The 22,257-nt window shown below is 49.6% G+C and overlaps 1 protein-coding gene across 2 annotated transcripts in view; it reads right to left on the reverse strand.

The window, feature by feature from the left end:
• Positions 1-14,237, reverse strand: part of SLIT1 (slit guidance ligand 1) — a 165,723-nt gene extending 151,486 nt beyond the window's left edge. The window contains exon 1 of one of the 2 annotated variants that reach the window (XM_043926435.1): positions 13,753-14,237. In XM_043926435.1, coding sequence (XP_043782370.1) covers positions 13,753-13,949 — 197 coding nt within the window. In that variant the 5' untranslated portion in view covers positions 13,950-14,237. The remainder of the gene's footprint in view (positions 1-13,752) is intronic. The other variant, XM_043926436.1, reaches the window with a different exon arrangement.
• Between the last annotated feature and the right edge of the window lie 8,020 nt (positions 14,238-22,257).

Consider the following 22,257-nt stretch of genomic DNA (forward strand, 5'->3'; position numbering starts at 1 on the left):
ACCAGGATTTCTTGAATCCTCTCAGGAAACAAGAATCTGATCCCTAGCGTCTGGGTGTTTGTGATAAACCAAAAGAAACCCTTGGATTTCCTAAAGCTGCAGGAATAAACACCCTGGGCCCCTCTTGGGGTGTTCTGGGGGCTCCTCGAACTTCACAAGCATTTCTCACGGCTCCAGGGATGGGGGGGGTGGGAGTGGGGACAGCCACTCCTGGCGCTGGTTCCCCCCACCAAGGGCCAAAATCTACAGTGTGATGGGGAGGCTCAGCGCCCTCTAAGTTCCCTTCCTGCCAGGTCTCCAAACACTGAACACACGCACTCTGTGAATGAGACAAGCCTCGAGGCTGGGGGACTGTATTCCTTAGTTCCTTTGAAATCCTACCCTGGCCAAATCCACAGACCTGAGTGTCCGTATAGTCAAACGGGAGAACCCAGGGAAGGAAGAATTTCCCTGCCCAGCTGCTGCCCCCACAGCAGCAGAGGGGCCCCTACCCCCACCTGCAGGCGGATGGGCTGCATGGAGCGCCCAGAGTCACAAAAGCAGGCTCCCCTCATTCCCTCTGGCTCCCTTCCAATCTGTTCTCCAGGCCACAGCCAGAGTGGTCTTTTCAAGATGCAAATCTGATCATGTCACTCCCCACTTAAGCCCTTCAATGAACCCCCATCGCTCTTGGAATCAAGACAAAATCTCCTTAACATGGACTTCAAGCTCCCATGTGGCTGCCCCCATGTTCCCTGTTCCGATTGGTGCCCTCAGATGGCAGGGCCTTTGAATTTGCCGTTCCCTCTGCCTACACACTCCCTCCTTCCTCTTTGACTGACTAATTCCTCCCAATTGGTCCAGCCTCCCCACACATGCCCACAGGGCACTCCCTCTGCTCTGCAGCCCCCATCAGGGCGGCAATTTTATATGGATTTGGGGGGTTCCTTGACTGATGTCTCTACCCTCCCATGAGGGTATAAGCTCCCTGTGGACACAGACGGTCAGTTTTTCCTCATTATTGTATCTCCAGGGCCTAACACAGTACATGCACCTGATACCTGAGAGATGTCTCAGTAGGTATTTCTTGAATGCAAGAATAAATTTGAATTAAAACTGACATATTCCAAATAGCATTGGGTTGGGTGGGTTTTCCATGTTTCTCAGCTCCTTGACTCAAAAAAAAGAAAGAAAGAAAGAAAACTGACACTAATAATGAAATACTCTCCCCAAATGGGCATCCACCAAGGAAAGCTTTACACACAGAGAACACTGCTGTTTCACAAACGGTTCCATAGCCCGCAGGTTAAAGGGCTGATTTTTCCTCAGTCCACTTGTTAGAAAAATACCAGCCCCTGGCTTCAGCCACCCTGCTCCTCCACTTTCAACAACCAGCCCTTCTGTCTCAGGGCCTTTGCTCTCCTCCTTCGCACAAAACCCCACAGCTAGCTCAGCCCTCATGTTTTACAGGCCTGAATTCAAATGTCCCTTCCTCTCCACCACCTCCTCGGAGACACTCACTTAGCTCGTCCTCCAGATCTAGACGCGTGTTTAATACAAGGTCCTTTGGTAAAGGCCAGCCTCCCCTGCCAGGCTATGAGAGGCAGAGGCCACATCTGTAAGATATCACCTGTGAGGGTGCCTGGCACACAGTAGGTGTTCACTAAGTAGAAGCCAGAAGAACAATCCTGCCCAAGGAGCCTGGCTGCTGCCCGCACATCGCAGCTGAGGCCTGGCATGTACTCCCATCAGCTCCCAGCCTTCCCCATAGTCCTCAAGCCTCAGTGGATCATGACCCAGAGGCTCCCCCTGCCCAGTGGAGCCCATGGGCCTGGCACTAACTCAAGGACTGGGGCTGCCCTCCACCGAGTGGTGAATCAAGAAACCCCAAAGATGAAAAGTCAGGGGCCCTGCACCAGAGCTGGTCTGCTACACAAGCTGGTTGGCCCAGACTCCTAGACTCCCATCTTGTTTCCTTGGCTTGAGGACTAGTGATATCTATGCTATCACAAGCAAGGGGCTCATTTAAGCCTCATAAGAGCACCTGGCTGTGACATAAAGCATTTAAGTAATGGCTCAAGATCAGCCAGCTGGTAGGTAGGTTGAGAATGTAAGAATTTGAACCCTAGCATGTCTGACTCCAGGGCCCAGGTTTTGTTTTTTAACTTTAATCACTATAAAAAACATATAACAAGATTTGTCATTTAACCATTTTTAAGTGCACAGTTCAGTAATGTTAAGTACACTTGCACTGTTGTACAACAGACCTCCAGAACTTTTCCACTCAATGAAACTGAAACTCTATACCTGTTAAACACAAACTCCCCGTTCCTCCCTCCCCCAGCTCCTGACAACCACTTTTGTCTGAGAATTTGACTACTCTGGGTATCTCAGGTAAGGAGACCTGGCTTATTTCACAACGTCCTCAGGGTTCATCCATGGCATAGCATATGTCAGAATTTCCTTCCTTTTTAAGGCTGAATAATAGTCCATTGCATGTCTACAGGTTTTGTTTATCTATTCATCCATCAGTGGACACTTGGGTTGCTTCCACTCTATTGTGAATAATCCAGCTATGAACATGGGTGTATAAATATCTTTGAGACCCTGCTCTCAATTCTTTTGGGTATATACCCAGACACGAACTTGCTGGATTATATGGTAATTCTATGTTTAACTTCTTGAGAAATCATCATACTGTTATCCACAGCAATTGCCCTGTTTTAAATTCCCAGAAACAACTCAAAAGGGTTCCAATTTCTCCACATCCTCACTGCCACTAGTCATTTCCTGGTTTTTTATAGTAGCTGCCCTAATGGGTGGGAGGTGATCAGGGCTCAGCAATTAATCCCAACTCCATGGTGTATTCTGTTCTGAGGCCCAAAGTGCACCCCAATTCCTTCACTATTGAGGTCCAGTTTTCTTCTTGCCAATGCCATTCTGCCCCGAAACCACAATGAGAAGCCGACACACAACGAAGAGTAATCCCCACTCACCACAGCTAGAGAAAGACTGTGCACAGCAATGAGGACCCAATACAACCAAAAAAATAAATAAAGTTCAAAAACATTAAAAACAAACGTATCTCTGAGCCTCGAGTCTCAGAGCACCACTTACCAGCTGGCTGTTTTACCCAGGACAGATGGCTCCACCTCTCTGAACCTTCTCCTCATCTACAAAGCAGTGGTTAAGTACAGCTGGGTTTCATCCCCCTTTTCTGGGGGTTCCACCTCCACAAATTCAACCAACCGCAAATCAAAAGTATTTTTTAAAAAATTCCAGAAATTTCCAAAAAGCAACGTCATTTACATTGTATTTACAACTATTTGTATAGTATTTATCTCATATTAGGTATGATAAGTAATCTAGAGATGATTTAAAGTACAGGAGAGGATGTGAGTAGGTGATATGCAGATAGTACACCATTTTATACAAGGGACTTGAGCGTGGGGTATTTTGGTACCTTGGTGGTAGTGGGTGAGTGTATGTACTGGAACCAGTCCCTCAGGATATTGAGGGAAGATTGTAATGTCTTCCTTCCAGGACGGTTATGAGGAGTGAAAGTGGACGTGAGTAAAGCATCTGGGTCGGAGCCGGCACACAAAGTAAGGGCTGTGGATGGTGACCACCAACACCGTCACAATGCCCTCCTTGACGCTCTCCATCTCTGCTCTTTGACCTGGCAAAGGTCCATCCCGCCCCCTCTCCCCAGGACTCTGCCTCCTTTCCACAGTCGCCTCCGCTCCCTCTCCCCGCAGGGACTCCAACCCACCAGCCTCTCTGCAAACACCTCTGAGCGGCTTCCCGCGGAGCTCCCGCACTTGTTCTCTCCCGCAGACTGCCTCACCACCTACTCGCTCACCACCATCTGCTTCCGCCTTCCACTTCTCCCGGGAAACCGTTCTGCCCAGCTTTGCCAGTGACCCCCAATCGCAGCCCCTGAGCGTTCCCTGGCCCTCATCCTCAGACAGACTGGCTGCTCTCCACACAGTTAACCCTCTCCCCCACCCCATCTCCAAACGCCTTCTTCAGTTTGGGCAGTAACCGCGCCGCCCAGGTGGGAATCACAAACGTTGAGTCAGGACCCCGCATTAAATCCAGGATGAAAGCTCTTCTTGTTCCTCCCCAGCTCCCCCCTGGCGGCTCTCCCCTTCCAGCTGCCCTTTGGGCAGTCCTCCTGCCTTCAACAGATGCACTTTCTTCACCAGGAAACCCCAGCACCAATGAGTGTTTCACAGCTCCTCCCACAGCCAAATCACCAAAACGGCCTTTACCTTTAAGACCTGCTGACTCAACAACTCTGGGACAGGCCTGGGAATCTGCATTGACACCAGCTTCCCAGGATATTCTTTTTTTCCATTGACGTCTCTGTCCCACGGCCCTCATGGATTCCACCACTTCCTCAAGAGACCCTCCCAACTGTCTCTCCAGTCTGAACACTCAACAGAGTCACCTTCCCCTATTTCTACCTCTAGGGTTATTTTTTTCACATAGTTTTTATTGGCAATTCAAACAAAAGAGGAGAAGCCAATTTCACGGCTTCTCCTCAAGGATCAGTCACCCTCCCCAACTTTACTCTGCAAGATCATTCTTCCAGGCTTGGCCATGGGGTCACTCATGATGGTCGCATTTGCTCTTTCTGCACTCTCAGCCTCAGTCCAGGCCTGCCTCCTCTCATGCCCTGGCCTCTACTGTACCCTCCAAACCCTTTGAGAACTATAGTAGATGCCAGCTGCTGCTATAACAAATTACCACTTAAACATAAGACAAATGTGTTATCTTACAGTTCTGAGGATTAGAAGTCCAAAATCAATCTCTCTGGGTTAAAGTCAAGATGCTCCCAAGGCTGCAATCCCTTCTGGAGGCTTTAGGGGAAAATCCACCCCCTTTCCCTTTTCATCTAGAGGCCGCCTGTATTCTTGGGCTCATGGTCCCTTCACATCAGTCCAATCTCTTGCTTCCATTGTCACATTTCTCCCACTACTGACTCTGACTCTTACTCTCCTGCCTCTCTTTAGGAACACTTGTGATTTTGCTGTATGTGTGCTCAGCTGCTCAGTCATGTCTGATCCTTTGTGACCCTATGTACTGTAGCCCTCCAAGCTCCTCTGTCCATGGGATTCTCCAAGTAAGAATATTGGAGTGGGTTGCCATTTCCTCTTCCATGGGATCTTCCCAACCCAGGGATCAAGTGCACATCTCTTTTGTCTCCAGCATGGGCAGGCAGATTCTTAACCACTGTGCCACCTGGGAAGTCCATGATTTTGTTGAGCCCTCCCAAATAATCTAAAATCATCTCTTATCTAAAGATCTTCAACTTAATCACATCTGCCCAGTTCCTTTGGCCCAGTAAGGTAACATATTCATAGGTTCTAGTGATTAGAATGTGGACCTCTTAGAGGATCATTATTCAGCCTACCACAATGACCATATTTCCTAAAGCAAAGATCAGGATCATGAAATATCCTACCACCAGGTTTTTAAAAAAAATCATTAAACACATTTTTTTGAACAACTACGATGCACCAGGAGATGGAAATACAAAGATACAGGAGACACAGTCCCTGCCCTCAGGAAACTCAAAACCCAAGGCACCCATCAAGAAAACCACCTTCTTGAAAAGAAATAAGATTATTCTTCCCTACAGAAGAATTACAATTAATAAATTTAGAAGGAATAAGGGAAATAGAAAAGCAAAATTGGATAGTAATGGTTGCAGGCAACATCCATTAATGGATGCTAAAATTAGTAGGTGAGAATTTGAGGACAAAAAGGATACTACATACTCTCAAAGTATCTCCTTCCAAGTATTTAATAATTGCAAATGTAAAAATAATGTTATAGTGGTTAAACCTGGCAGACACCATCTTAACCAAGAGATCAAGAATAACATCACCAGCAATGAGACAGATCGATGTCACCCACCTCTGATAGGATGCTCTGGGAAGAATACATCACCTTGGTAGCATTCTTGACAAAACAGAAAATACCAAACACAAACTGAAGAGCAGTCTACAAAATAAATAACTAGTTATTTTTATAAATGTCAAGATCATAAAGAACAATGAAAGACTTAGGAATTATCACAGATTGAAGGAGACTAAGGAGAAATGACAATTAAATGCAATGTGGGATCCTGGATTGATCCTGTAATAGAAAAAGACATTGGTGGGAAAACTAACGGAATGCAAATAAAGTCTATACCTGAGCTAACTCTAGTGTACCAATGTTAATTTCTTGGTTTTGATCAGGGAATTATGATTAAGAAAGATGTTAACATTAGGGGAAGCTGGATAAAGGGTGTATGGGAATTCTCTCTACTATTTTTGCAAATTTTCTAAAAGTCTAAAATTGCTTTGTTTTCTTCTTTTGTTTTGTTTTATTTTATTATTTGGATGTTCCAGGTCTTAGCTGTGGCTGGCAGGCTCTTTAGTTGCAGTGCTTGGGTCTAGTTCCCTGACCAGGGATCGAACCCAGGCTCCCTGCATTGAGAGCACAGAATCTTAAGCACTGGACCACAAGAAAAGTCCCTAAGATTGTTTTAAAAATAAAAGTGTTTTTTAAGTTTTTTAAAAGAATAAAAACACAGCAGTGATAGAAAATCCACTGTCAGAAATCACAGTCACCATAACCAACTGGTGGGCTGCCGTCTATGGGGTTGCACAGAATTGGACATGACTGAAGCGACTTAGCAGCAGCTGAACATCAAGATAATGTACTAACACTATTACAAATTATAACCCAATGAATAAAACGATAAACTGCAGTGCATACTATTACAAATAAATAACAAACAGATGGAGAAGCTGAAGTTCTTCCTTACAGTAGAATGCCAGGTAATACTAAATGATGGAGTCAGAAATTTCTCATCAGTGGTACTAAAACTAGTGAATGAAAGTTTGATGAGCAGGATATTTACATGACCCCAAAGTATCTGCTGGCCAATTAATTATTAATAACAAGAGAGAAATAGTAACTTTTGAGCAGAGAAGCCAAGAAGACACCAAATTACCAAGTAATCAAAGCTAAAATCACCAATATTGGGACAAATTGACATCATGTGTCTTCTGACATCACCCACTGAGAAGAGCGCAACATTGCTTGTTTAGCATTCCTGGCAAAAATGTGTAACCTGAATGCAATCATGAGAAAAGAGCAGATGAAGCCAAACTGAGGGGCATTCTACAAAATAACTGGCCAGTATTCTTCCAAAATGTCAAGGTCGAAAAAAAGAAAGGCTAAGGAACTGGTCCAAATTAAAAGAGACTAAAGAACCATGACAAGCAGATGCCCTGTGTGATCCTGGACAGGATTCTGAACCTAGACCAAAAAAAAGAAAGAAACAGCTACGAAAACATTATTGGTACAATTGATGAAATTCTAACGTGAACCATGGAGTAGATTATAATATTGTACCAATGTTAAATTTTCTGATTTTCATAGCCTTACTGTCCTTAGAAAAATACACACTGAAATATTTAGCAGAAAAAACTTATGCCTCCAATCTACTCTTAAATGGTTCAGGGAAAACAAAGTGTGTGTGTGTGTGTGTGTGTGTGTGTGTGTGTGTGTGTGTGTGTGTGTGTGTGTGTGTGTGTGTGTGTGTGTGTGTGTGTGTGTGTGTGTGTGTGTGTGTGTGTGTGTGTGTGTAACATAAGATAAAGCAAAGTGGGCAAAACACAAACAACTGAGTCTGGATAAGGGATATTCTTTTGTTGCAACTCTTTAGTGTTTGAAATTATAACAAAATTAAAACTTACAATGAACCAAGGAATCTTTTTGGGTGATGGAAATATTTCAAAATTGGGCCATGGTGATGTTTGCACAACTCTGTAGATTTACTGAACATCACTGAATAGTAAAATAATAATATAAAATTTTACACACACACAACCTCTGATGGCTCCCCATTCCCGTGGCCTGTGCCCACCTGTTACTTCAGTCTCCCCTCTCAGAACTCACCTACACAAGCGTTCACCCCATCACCTGAGTCTGCTCCTCACTCTCCTTCCCAAACGTACGGCACTCACCTCTGGATGCCCCAGACTCCCTTGCCCTGGCTTCACCACTCGCCCACCTAATTCCTGCCCAACCTTCAAGGCCCGGTTCAAATCCCACCTCCCCCAGAGCTCCATCTCCTCCTCTACGTCTCACTCCCATCTCCTCATCTCTAAAATCCATGGAGTACTTTCTACATGTCAACATTATTCTAACTATCTTACATGCACTATTTCATCTGAAGTCACGGCCCTACAAGGTAAGTGCTCCCATCTTACAGGTAAGGAAATTGAGTCACTCGTGAGCTGGCCGAGTTTTCTCAAGTGGTAGCTGACAAAGCCAGGATTCAAACCAGACCATTCTCACACCCAAGGCTGCCCTGGTCGCCTGCTGTGCTCTGCGTCCTGCATCCCTGTGAGCATCCTTACACATCTGTTCTTTCACAGACAGACCTTTCTCCAGCCTCCAGGCTGCAAGCTCCCGGAGGAGCGGGTCTGTACCCTGGACCTCTGCAGACACTCTGCACACGGCAGGTGCCCAACAGCTGTTTGTCCGCCGCAGGCTGGGATCCAGAAAGAAGAGGAGGGGGTCTCGAGCTCAAAAAGAGGAGCCAATTCTCCACCCCGAGCACATCCCAGCTCCCTGGCTACTGCCCAAGGCCCGGCCGTCATCTGCTCTGGGTAATAAGTATTTGTATGGCGATAATTACAGCATTTGGGAAGAAAATCCCATTAAGCAAGAGCCCTGCCGAGCTGCTAATGCCGGCACAGAACTGGAGGCGGCAACTCCGCCAAGCTCCCGTCTGCTCCCAATAATGTGGGGGCTGCCTGTCCCTGCCTGCTGCCCGTCAGCCAGCCCCCAAAGAGCACGGCCACCCCCACTGGCAGCCTTGGGCAGCCTGGGCCACCACAGCCAGCCTCCTGCCTCAGAGAGGGGGCACCACAGAAGGGGCAGCCCAGTCTCCATGTCCATCAGTGTTCCCTGGGGATCCAGAGCCCCCGGAGTGTGCCTGATGAGAGAGTAGGGCTGTGCCGGGATCCAGCATTGAGTGGTGCCCAAGTTCCTTTCACAGCCCTGCAATTCTCTGTCACCTTAATAACAATAATACTACTACCATTTACTGGGCACTTGCTGTCCGCCAGACCCACTGCAAAGTGCTTCTCCCAGCATCACCACATTCAATCCTCAGGACCAACCCTCTGGAGCAGGTCCTGTCATCACCCCCATCTTACGGGCGAGGAAATGGAAGTCTCCGAAGTCACACTTATCCCAGTTTGCAATTACGTGATTCTTCTCATACTGTGTCACTCATCTCCATCTCCCCTGCTGGACTAAATTCGGAGAGAGAGGGGTGGTTTCAATTTCCAGCACCATGCAGACACTCAAGAGACAGCTATCTGTTGAGTGAGTGAATTAAACCCCATAACCTGCCCACGGTCCCCACAGCTGCTGAATGGCAGAGAGGGGCTAAACAGCTAAGCAATCTGGCCTCAGAGCTGTCCACCCTGCAGAGAGGCCCTGCAGGACACTGACCTGCACCCCAAATCCTAAGGGACATGGGGTGGCCCAGGGAAGGAGCAGTCTGAGAGTCAGAATCCAGCGTACAGCCTGGCCAACACTCAAATGTTTGTCTCCTCCTACACTCTCTCCTGCCCCACCTGAACCCTCAAGCCTTCAGCCTGAGCTTCTCCAGTAATAAAAATAACAATCACCTCGCCTAATGTTTGAATCACAAAGCATTTTCACACATGTAGAGTAAGCGAAGTCTGGTAAAAGCCCAGAGGTAGCAGGTGTCACTCTCCCCAGAGGCAGAAGGGCGGTAGGACACCCTCCATGTGCCAAGTGAGCCTGCAGGTCCTCTATATGCATGCTCTCACTTAATCCTCACCATCGACCCACAGCGGTCACCCCCTTTTACAGATGGGGAAACCGAGTCTCAGGTCCGATGGAGTGGCAGCACCCAGGCAGCACCACCAGTCACTCAGAGCCCAGCAACAAGCCCACACATCTGCTACCAGAGACACGAGCCTCACCAGATGCCAAAGTCTCCTGAACACCGTGGCTCTCCAGTCCAGGAGACCAGAGTCCTGCCCAGACAGCCCAGGCCCCAGAGGCAGACAGGGCTCCTATCTGGCCCTCTGAGCCCCCTCACTGCAGCCACCACCCAATCACTATTTGGAATTCCAAATAGGCTCCCAGACAATCAGCCTGAAGGTGCCCTGGGCAGTCTTCCTTGGTCACAACCACCCACCCCCATTGAAGGAGGCTCCAGACACAGGCGGCTAAACTGGGAGAAGGCAAGGGCCTTCCAGGCCTTGGCAACTGGCAGGGAGCTAGGGCAGTGGATGGACTGGCTAGGAGGCAAGGGAACTTATCGAGGAAGGCAGGAATGTAGACCCCCAGGGCCCAAAGAGCAGGGAAAAGTGCTCGACCTGGAGGAAAACAGAAGTCAGCAGGCCTTCCCAGGGCCCTCTCTCCATCCTCAAGCCTCTCTCCTCTCTGCGCCCTACACCCACAAGGAGCATCAGTGGCAAGCCTGGAATACAAATGTCCAAGGTCAAAGGGAGAAGTGGGGTCCATGCACACTGTCTGAAACACTCTAGTCCAAGAGAATTTTTTTAATTAAAAAAAAAAAAAAAACTCCAACTGAAAGCCAAGGTCCTTGAGTGGAAGGAAAAACAATAGCGGCCATGACAGGGTCCCTCTGAGTCTGGGTCCTACAAAGAGACAAGCTCCCAGGCCTCCTCCACCATACCCCCAACCTTGCCCTGGATTTCAATTGTTCCTCTGCAGTGAATTATTCAGCATCCCTTCCCCACCAGCCCAACCGGCCCACAGACCCTCTGGCTGAACCCATTTCCTCAACAGCTCTGGAGCCTGCTCAGCCTCTTCCCATAAGTCCCTGCAGCAAACCAATTTCTTCCCACATGAGGAGACGGGCTGGACCCCGAGGTATGGAATACATGATCATAAAGTTGCTGGGCTGCACAGGCTGCTGGAGAAACTGCCCGGAGGACAAAAGACAAACGAATGCACAGCTGCGGTCTATAAAAATTTCACAGCCTCGGAAGAAGCCGCTGTTTCGGGCTCTGATACTGCATGACACCCATATTGATTAGACAGAGCATTTGCCACAGTTATTTTGAGTCTGCCCAAGGCCTCTTTTCAGGATGTGCTTTTCCTCTTCAAATGGCTCTTTTGCGGCCTATCTGTTGAAAATGCAGACTCCCTCGGCTTTCATAGCCTTTCCCACTCTGAGAAGTCATGCACATAGCAAGGTTCAGACCTGACAACTCAGTCCTGGGTCCCAACCCTAAAGTCTCTAAAGGAAAAATCCAGATAGAGATAGGCCTTCCTGACCCTTCCCAACCTCAAGTCCCATCACATCCCCCTGGACACGGCATGTTTCAGCCCCGGAGCAAAGCTGGTCCGTTTGCCCAGCAGATTGGGCACACTCACATTTGTAGGCCTTTTGCTCATGCATTCCCTGTCCGGGCCACCTGCCCCTCCCCTTGGCAAAATCTGACCCAATCACTGTGTGTCCCAAGGTACCCTCATAAAACAGTCTCTCCTCTGAGAACCTCCTTCACCTGAGAAAAGGCCTTCTAATCCCAAAGCTTCCCCCATGACCCCACTCTGCTGCCAGAGTTTACAGTTCCGTGTCCCCTTCCCCGTCCTCAACAGTACATCCCTTGAGGGCAGGGGCTTGCTCACTCCCAGCTGGAGCCTCAACACCCAGGGCAGCTACTGGCTCCCTAAATGTTTGCTGACTTCAGTAACAAGACTCTTCTCCTGATCCTATCATAATGAAGATGGCTTTCATTTAGCAGGCCTCACAATGTACCAAGCACTTCCTACACATTATCTTCAGTCCTCACAAGAACCAGAGACCTATGTATCAACAGCCTCCTTTTCCTGATAGAAAACAACAAGGCTCAGAGAAGTTAAGTAATTTGCCCAAGGTCACACAGCAAATGACTGACTTTACACCAGGAAATTTCACTTACATCTCATTCTGATTTGCAAGAATTCAAGAGTTCATAAAAGTTAAAACAGACCTTGTCCTCAAAACTAAAGGAGAGAGAGCAAGAAAGGAGACGACTTCAAGATTCAGACCCAAAAGCAAAGGAGAGGGGCTAAAATTCTCAGACCTAGGCTGCTTCCAGGGTAACAGCTACAGGAGAAATGCCCCAAGGACAAGGAAAAGAAACAGAGAGGAGGTCCAGAGGGAACAGGTGTGGAGGGTGACCCTGCAGCCTTGGGGATCCTCTAGACAGATTTCTGACCTTCTGTTCCTCTCCAGGACCACACAGGATCCCCAAGGAATTTCAGTTTGTTCTATCCTCTCCTGAAGCAGTATCTTTCCCCAGCATCACAACACACACACACACACACACACACACACACTTGCATCAATTCCCATCTAGATTGCATCTAGATTGCAAATTCTCTGAACCCTCCACGGAAATTTTTCAGTCTCAGCCAATGTGCTCATTGCTGACCTTGGTACAGAGTTTGATCCAGGAGACCGTTCTCCCCAGGGTCAGATTTCTGCCTCTGACCAGCTGGGAGTCATGAAAATATGCTCAAAAGTTCTCAAGAGCCACTGCAGGGGCCCAGGAGTGTGAGAAGGAGAAGGCGGGTTTCAAAGGGGCTGGCAGCCTCCTCCCAAGTCCAGTTCAAAAATCTCCCAAGGCAGCCACCTCTACAAGCAGCACAAAGGCCCCGCATGAGACCAAAAATCTACACACACAGCCCATGGACATGGAGATTCTCCCAGCTTCGTGCAAATGACTGAGGTGACCCCACAGATCCCAGGAATTCACACACACACACACATTCTGCAAGAGAATTGGGGAAAACAAATTATATAGGTCTATAAACACACATGCAAGCTAACCACATACACACATGCTAACCACTCACACACTACAAAGCTTAGCCAGTCTAGAAAGGTCTGAGTTTTCTCAAGAATTTACAAGTGGGAGACAAGAGAGGCTAAGAGAAATGTTTTTTTTATGACTTGTCATGGTCAACATCTTTAACCTCATGTCTCCCACTCCTAGTTCCTGACCTCTCAGCATTATTCACGGACTCCTGGTCCAGGTCACATCTACCCCTCTCTGGGTGCTGAATATAACATATCCCAAGCCTCAAACCCCAATTCCTCAAGTCCATTGTCTGGGTTGGGGATGGCTGGATGTGTGGTAGGGGACCATGCCTTCCACCTGCAAGGGAAAAATTCTAAAGGTTCTGGGGCAAACAATGGGGAGCGACGCGGGGAGGGGGGCGGGTGGTGGAGGACTAGAAACTTCAACTCCATCCCCTCCTGCTGCCCATCAGCAACCTGCAAGCCCTCAGAACCCAAAGGCACACCTTCCACTCAGAACACAGACGGAGCCCCATGTGCCCAGAAGGAGCCACGGTGCCTGGTGAGCAGGAGGCACGTCCCTCCTGGGGCCAGCAAGGCTTTCTGGCACCAATTCATAGGCACCCTGGAGACACCAAGTGCTGGCGCAGTGGGAAGGCCTGTGATACTGAACGCAGGGTGCAGATGTGAGGATGGGAGCCGACAGCCCCACAAGGGCCCTTCGAATCCCAAGAAAGGGAAACAGCAGCGCTCCTGGCTCCTGGCCCCTGGCAGGCACCGACTCCTTTATTCGCTGCAGAGCCCAGGCCCCGACGGTCTTGCCCCCATCTTTGGCCCTGAATAGCGTCGGGGTGGGAAGGCAACCTCCGGGCTGCCCGCGGGCTAAGGATGGGGGCCATACTCACAGGCGCTCCGTGTTCCGCGGGATGTTCTTGGGGACGGCCCGCAGCCCGGTGCCGTGGCAATCCACCGTGGTGCCAGCGCAGGTGCAGAGGGCGGGGCACCCCGTGGCACCTAGGCGCCACGCGGCTGCCCACAGCAGCAGCCAGAGCGCGGGCCGGACGAGCAACGCCGCGGGCCCCCTCGGGGGTGTCAGCGCCATGGTGCCCTCACCGCGTCCCGCTTCCTTGCCAGACGGCGGCAGCCGCTCACCATCCCCGTCCGGGGTGGCCTCCAGGTGCAGTCCCGGGGCAGAGCCACCGAGGAGACCGTGAGCTTGTACGCTGCGCCCTTGCGGGCTGGGTGGCACCTTGCTCCTCCAAGCGCCGGCGCCTGTGCGCGGACGGAGGGAGCGCGCCTTGGGCGGAGGGCGCTCGGCTCCTCTCGGTTTCTCGCTGGCTGCGTCTCCCTCCCTCCCTCCCTCCAGCTCCCAACTGACTGCTGCGAGGAGGAAAATGGGCAGGCCCCGCGCGCGCACGCACCCCGCGCACACACATACACACACACACTCACACCCGCACGCTCGCTCCCACCCGGCAGTCATCCATCAATCGAAAAGCACACAACCAGAGCCAGACTCCTCCCCGCCCTCCCCCCACGCCCCCTCCCCGCCCCCGCCTCCCGACGACCACTCGCCAGCCGCTGCGAGCGGGCTCACAGTTTCAAAGGTGGAACATCCGAGAGCGGGCAGGGGCTGCGGGGGAGTGGGGGGCCCACAGTTGGACCTGTCACGTCCCGACCAGCTCTACACATACACACACACACACACACACACACACATAAGCCGAGGATGCACACACTTGGACGCAGGCACCCGGCACCCGCAGCCGCAGCTGCTGGTCCGAGTTGGGGGAGGGGATCTTCTTTTGCAGCCTGGACCCCTTTCCCCAGGCGACAGCCAAACTTTCCCCGACGGCAGAAACGGCTCTAGGGCCCCACCAGACTTGCTTTTTCAATTCTTGGTGAAAGGACGCTCCCGAGCACCTGGTGACATCGCTGAGTCACCTACATCACTTAGCCTGGTACCCTAAGGATGGAACAGGAGCACCAGGCTGTGTGTGTGGGGATGGGGGGGGGTTGGGGGGGGGGGGTTGGCAGTGCACATACACCAAAGGCCAAGCAAGTTTCCTCCCCTCCCTCAACACATTCTCTGACAAGATGGCAGCAACCCCACTTCTCCAAGGGGAGTGCAGAAGTTAACTCCCCCCAGAATGAGAGTGACCCTGATTTGGACAGTGGCACTGCTGGGAGATGTTTTTGCCCATTAGGCAATGCTGGCTTCCCAGAATATCAATGGGGGTTGGAAATCCTGCAAATACCTTACACCAGATTCCTCCATTGTGAAGACAGTTGAAAATGATCCTGTCATGGAAGGATCGCTGTAAGACCAGTGTGAATCCGGGTGTGAACAGGAAATCCAAGTGGAGAGAGAATTCACCTCAACTCAGAAAAGATAAGGACCTCCCCCAAATCAAGGAGAGCTGTTGGTACCCCCTAGAGAACCCAGAAGTTGTTTATCTGTGAGCTGGGGGCCCTGATTCAAGGTTGACTGGAGCCCAAGAAGAAGCAGTTGAACAGGTTAAGAATCACCTCCCTTCATTGGAGTTGGCTACCCATGTTTCTGCTTGAGAGAAACCAGAAAGAAAAGGTGACTGATCCAGGAGATGCCAGGGGTAGGTACAGCAGGGTACAGTTTATCAGAGTGTATTGATAGACTCCACAAGATTAAACCGCATCACTCACTGTGTACCAAGGCTCAGGGGTTTTCTTTTTCTTTTATATCTTGATGAAAAATGTGCAGTATCTCTACTGTCATAGACAGAACTGGGACCCATGTGTCACAACTACTGTGACTGATTTTATGGGCTGTTGATGGTTCTTTTGAGTTTTCACACAGTCCTGCCCATGACCTCTAACTAGGGCTGTGGATCCTGGATCCTGGATCACCAATTAGGTGACAGTTCAGGGGGAAGGGATTTTCTCTGGGTCCCTATGTGGTGTGATCTTAGAGAAAGTAGTGAAAGTGAAAGGGTTAGCTGCTCAGTTGTGTCCGACTCTTCGTGACCCCATGGGCTGTAGCCCACCAGGCTCCTCTGTACATGGAATTCTCTAGCCAAGAATACTGGAGTGTGTTGCCACTGCTTTCTCCAGGGGATCGTCCCAATCCAGGGATTGAACCTGGGTCTCCTACATTACAGGCAGATTCTTTACCTTCTGAGCCACCAGGAAAGCCCTCTTTCTCGAGGGTCCCTGTGTGGTGTGATCTTAGAGAACCTTCCCACAAGTCAGGCCAGAGCTTGCTGTCTGCAATGGCCTTTTCTCCCTTCTCTTTGACAAATTCCTTCTCCTTCTCCACAGGCCCTCAGCCCCTTTCCTCTCCTCAGACCTCCCCCACTGCCTCAGGCAGAGAGAAATCCTCATTCCTCCATTTTATTCCCTCAGCTGGATCTCTATTTACACATGTGGCTCCTTCTCTGACACTCCTCCTGGGACCTAATCGCCCCCCTCTTCCCCCGCCCCCCTGCAGCTTCCTCATTTCCTGGCTTTGGCACTTAACCCAGCACCCGGCACTTAGTAGGCCTGTCACAGACGTCTGGTCTCCAACCTTCTGCTCCAGAGGTGCCTCCCTGGGCCCCTGACTTCAGAAGCCAGGACCCATGTGGGGAGGATGAGAGTGTTGATTAATGGGCAACATGCCCTGGGGGCTTCAAAGTAGCTGGGTGGAGAAGCAGGCAGAGGGGTGGGAGCAGGCTGGAGGCTGCAGTATTAGCCCTGCCAGTGGCTCCTGAGAGTCAGCCACAGCCTTAGAAGCTTTCAGACCAGCCTGGACAGTGAATCCCCAGCAGGCCTTAAGCCAAATTGTCACTGCCTGGCAAGGCCTGGCCTTTCCTTTAAAGGGGAGAAGGAAAGAGGGCCCCTCAGACCCTGGACAAAGACTCCTCCTGCCAGCCCATCATGGGAGGCCCTGCCCCAGTGGCAAGGCAGCTCCCCAACTTGGCTCCCATCCCCAGTTCCTCCACCCCAGAACCTGGCTGGCTCCCCGATTCTGGAAGCAGCTCACCATGAATGAACGCAGCCCATTAATGTTCCCGGCACATTTACTCGTTAAACAACCGCCTGGCCAGCCGCCCGCCCCCTGCCCCACCCGTTTGCTTTTTCAGCTTCCTCTCCCATGCCCCTCCCTCTGTTGGATCTCCCTACCCCCTCCCTACAGTCGGGCCACCTGCTCCCTCTGCATGGCTGGGGAGGAGGCAGGCCTGTCACATTGCTCCTGCCCGGAAGGCTCCTCCAAGAACCTCTCTGCCCACTGGCCACCAGCAGGGCAAGCCCCCAGGGCATGCTTGGGGCTGGGTCTTCATAGTCCAGCGGTGTGAGCCTCCTGGGCATCCCCTCAGCCTCACATGCTCTGGACTTGAGGGCCACCTCCTGCCTGTGACTCCAGGAGAAAGTGCCTCCTTCTGGCTTTCTGCACCACCAGCCCCTCTGAAGCACAAGAAGGTGGGGAGCCTGGATGAGGCTCACTGTGGTTTGGATTTCCAAACTACAAAAGGCAAGAAGGAGACAGAAAGCCTGCTACTTAGGCATTGATTAGACACCATTTATTGACTACGTGTGTACTATGTGCATTGTACTGGAAGTCAGCAATTCAACAAGGAATACAAATGGCCCTTTCCCCCAGGGACCTGACGGTCCAGCAGGAGAATAGAAAGAAAAACCCACTCAGTGTGATGGGTGGCATACTCAGGGAATGTGGAATTGCAGAGAAGCTAGAGTGTGGGACCTGGGACAAGGCTGGAAGACTTCCTGGAAGAGGAGGCATTTGAGCCGAATCTTGAAGGATAAATAGGCATTAACTAATGTGGATCTTAAGCACTGTTGTACTGTGCTTAGTCCCTCAGTCGTGTCCAACTCTTTGCAACCCCATGGACTGTAGCCTACCAGGCTCCTCTGTCCACGGGATTCTCCAGGCAAGCATACTGGAATGGGTTGTCATCTCCAACTCCAGGGCATCTTCCCAACCCAGGGATCGAACCCAGGTCTCTGACATTGCAGGCAGATTCTTTACCACCTGAGCCACGAGGGAAGCCCAAGAATACTGGAGTGGGGAGCCTATCCCTTCTCCAGGGGAACGTCCCGACCCAGGAATCGAAAAAGCGTCTCCTGCCTTGCAGGCAGATTCTTTACCAGCTGAGCTACATTGGTGAACAGCAGAAGAGGAAGGAAGACTTTCTGGTCAAAGAGAACTGCATGAGGTAAGTCACATAGACAGCCGCAGCATCCTCAGTGGCTGAGCCGTGGCAAGTTCCATGAGGCTGGTACCTGGCAGGGGGTTCAGGTAGGCAGTACTGGCAGAGGTCTGGTGCAGCCATTCTCTCTGGTTTATTGGGCTTTCAGAATCTCATGGTCTGTCCCTGTGCCCAGGACATGCCTATATGAGTGTATGCTTGGAATGTCCCTTGAACCAGTGACAGTGGCCTCCAGGGAGGGGACTCAGTGGTGGCAGGGGCAGCTTGAGCACGTGTTGTTGTCATTTTCCACTGTTTGGATTTGTTTACCTGTGTAGTATGACATCATCCTCTATTACCCCCTAAACATTTTTTTTTAATCCCCAGGGATGCTTATTACAAACGCCTACCCCTAGGACCCACCCAAGACCTTAATCAGAACCTTCACTGTTAGTAAACTGGAGCATGAAGAAGTGCAATTCTGACCCAGGTGGTTCCAGAGACAGTGATCTAAGAATCAAGGCCGAGTGTGCTGAGTTAATGAGTTTGAACTTGGCCCTGAAAACTCTGGGGAGTCATTGAAGGAAGGCGGCCTGGCAGGAACAAAGGGTCTGAGGCCTGCCTGCCTCCCTCCTCTCCAGTTTCCACACGCTTTTAGCCGGGATGAGACACATCAAAGAGAAAGATAGTCACGGGGGAGTGGTAGGGGAGGGGAGGGGCAGGAACCTTGTGACACTGGTCAGAGTAGCTTGATCCCAAGCTATCAGAGCTGGAAAGGGATTCATAAGTGATCAGATCCAAACAGCACCGACCAGTTGGCGGCCCAGAGAAGAGTTGCAGAGGTGAGCCATGGACGAGGCCGCATCTTGCTTCACTAGACCCACACCTGGGTAGAACCCAGCATCAATACTCCATCCCAGACTCTCCTCCTGACCCTGTCACCCCCACAGGGACTGAGGAAGAAGGAGTCCCTGAAAGGTTGTGGAGGCAGAACCCAGGATATTTTAGCTTTAATCTCCAACCCCCTCGGTTCACTCAAGTTTGAAGGAGGCTGGACCATTTGAGACTGTCAGTGACAAAGCTTGGAGCACACTCCTAAGATTACTGGCCTTTATAGAAGCCACCACTGCATCCAGAACAACTCTGGCAGATGAAGCTGGTGTGAACACCAACTCTTCCCAACTCTGTGGGTGCTTCAGTGATGATTCTGCACTGGCGGTGGGATGAGGCACCACAGGGAAGAACTATTTGGAAATCCCTGGCCACTCTGTGGGCAGCAATTTCTCTCCTCTCTCCCCTGAGACCACTAGCCCCCTTAGCCTCCCAAACTCTCACCTTTGACTCTGAAACTCAGCTTCACACCAGATTCCGCCTGGGTGCCCCTTCTGCTCTGTGGCCTGGAAACTCTCTCCGGGCTACAAGCTGGAGGCAATTACAGTTCTCACCACCCTTGTTTTCCCTCTTAAAGGAATCATCATCCTGTATGACCAGTTGCTCAATGTCCAAAAACCATTGTTTCATATCTTTTTTTTTTCTGGCTTTTTAGTTGTTTAAGGCAGGATGGTAAATCTGGCCCATTGCACCCTCTTGGCCAGAAACAGAAGTTTGTGAGAGATTTTTTAGCAATCCTCTGTACCCTAAAAACACTCCCAGTGTGCTGCAGAGAGAGAAGCAAACAGACAATTACATGATTCTGACAAGTATCCTGAACTTGCCAGAGAGGAAGTGCCTCAGCCTTGCTGGGGGCAGCGGGGTGCGGGGTTGGGGGGGGAGGTTGGGGGGGGCTGGGCGGCCCACTTCTCTCAGTTGAAGAAGCTCCTGTCACTCTCTGCGTGACAGTCCCCACACCAGATCCCCTTCCATCACCCTCATCCTAAACAACATCTCAAGGCAGCCTTCTCTGACCCGCTTAGGGGTTAAGTCAGCCCCCTGACCTGTCGTGTGATCTCCTGGCTCACCATGCCTCCCCCAGAGCATGAAATCGTCATTTGCAATTACTTGTTTATCCATCTCTCTCCCCCTCTAAGCTGAAGCGACAGGTTTGCAGCTATCTTGTTCCCTATTGCCTGTTCAGGGCAAGATGCAGGGGAATAAGTGTATTTTACTGAATTGTAGGGAGGTCATTCTGGAGAGAAGGAATCTTGAGAATAAAGGCGCAAAAAAGGCAGGCCTCCAGTCAGAGTGGAAGCAATGAAGAGGCACATTTGGCTAGAGAGAGGATTCCTTGGGGGAACAATGAGATTGAATCGGGGTGTGAGAGAGCAAGCTGCTGAGGGACTGGAGGGCATGCTGAAACCCTCTATGGGAGCCAGGCTGCAGGCCTCCAAGTCCAAGAAAATGACAAAAACTGGCATCCGGGAGCTCGTTAATTCCCTTGTATCTTGAAGTTTTCATCTGTAAAGAATAATCCTGACAGCTAACACTTTCATTATGCTTGTAAATTCTAAGGGCTTATGCTATTTCAAGAGTTTTGCACAAATCATTTAATTCTCCCAGTAAGCTTATGAGGTGGGTGCTATTTTTACAAATGAGAATGTTGAAAGCACACAGAGGTTTAGTAACTCCCCCAAGGTCACACAGCACAGAGGTGGCAGAGCTGTGGTGTAAAATGGGGATAAGATCAACCTCCTGAAGAGGGTGTGAGATTGAATGGAAAGTACATATGAAAGTGCCTTATGCTGTCCTGGCGTGTGGAAAATGTGTTCATTTCAAAAACACCCAAAACCGGTAAGAGTTTTAGGTTAGGGGAAAGGTCTGTCTAGAGATAATTTCTTCTGACAAACACTATATAATTAATTTCGCAGCACTTTATTCTCTCCTTTTTCTTCAGCTCCTTCTGCAAATGATGCTTTCTGCATCTGCCTAGCAATGTAACTGACACAGAGTCCAGATATTCTTCAAGCTTTCCTTGTCTTCATGGACCATACCCTGGGTCTTCCAACCTCAAAGGTAGTAATCATTCTCAAACTGAACAAAAACCTAAGTTCAGCAGCTCATAGCCTAAAAACATTGAATGTATTTCATTGTAAATCTAATTTATTTTTTAAAAAGCATCAAAGTGGTAACATCACTGAAATTATAGGTGATTTTTAGCCTCTTATTTTATACTCTCCTCTATTTCCCATATTTTCTATAATAAAAAGGCTATAACCAAAAATTTAAACATTATTATAGAAATAAAAATGTAGTTACTAAATCTGTAATTATTGCCTGAATACAATTACTATTAAATTTAATATATAAAATCTAATGATTTTATGAGCAAATAAATGTGCTAAATAACACATTTTATATTCCTGCACTGTCAGAGCTGCTATAGATCTGCAGAGGGGGCTTTAAAAAAGTGATGACTTGTATGAAAAATCTAGAACATACAAATTCACAGAAACAGAGAGCAGACTAGAGGTTATCAGGGGCCAGAGGGAGAGGGGAGGCGAAGTTACTACCTACTGGACAAAGTTTCCATTTGGAGTGATAGAAGTTGTGGAAATAGGGGTGACAGTTGTGTAACACTGTGAATGTATTTAATGCCACTGAATCATATGTTTTAAACAATGATTAAGGGACTTCACTGGTAGTCCAGTGGTTAAGACACCACACTTCCACTGCAAGGGGCATAGGTTTGACCCCTGGTCAGTGAACTAAGATCCCATATGCCACTTGGTACGGCAAAAAAAAAGAAAAAAATAATTATAAAATAAATTTAAAATGGTTTGAATGGCATTTTTTAAATATATGTATAACTGAAAGTGAAAGTTGCTCAGTCGTGTCCGACTCTTTGTGACCCCATGGAATTCTCCAGGCCGAAATACTGGAGTGGGTAGCCTTTTCCTTCTCCAGGGGATCTTCCCAACCCAGGGATTGAACCCAGGTCTCCTGCATTGCAGGCAGATTCTTTACCAGCTGAGCCACAGGGAAGCCCATATGTATAATTACCACAACAAAAAATAAGTGATGGCTCAGTTAAGGGAGTAGATATGGCTTGGAAAACCTTCTACTCCCAAAGGTCCTTGTCTCCTCCTGCCTAGGAAGGGCTTGATCAATGATGAAAACAATAGTGATCACTAACGAGGACCACTGCCTGGAGAATAACTTGCTCACCATGGACCACCAGCAGGGACAGGGGACTTGGACGTGAATGCACGCGGTCTGACTCCAGATGTCACAGCTGTAACCACTTCACTGCACGCCACCGTGACAGCGCTGTTGCTATAGATTTCCTACAAGACATGAATCATCTGCAGG

Source organism: Cervus elaphus, chromosome 15 (assembly GCF_910594005.1).
Source record: "Cervus elaphus chromosome 15, mCerEla1.1, whole genome shotgun sequence".
Classification (NCBI taxonomy): Eukaryota; Metazoa; Chordata; class Mammalia; order Artiodactyla; family Cervidae; genus Cervus; species Cervus elaphus.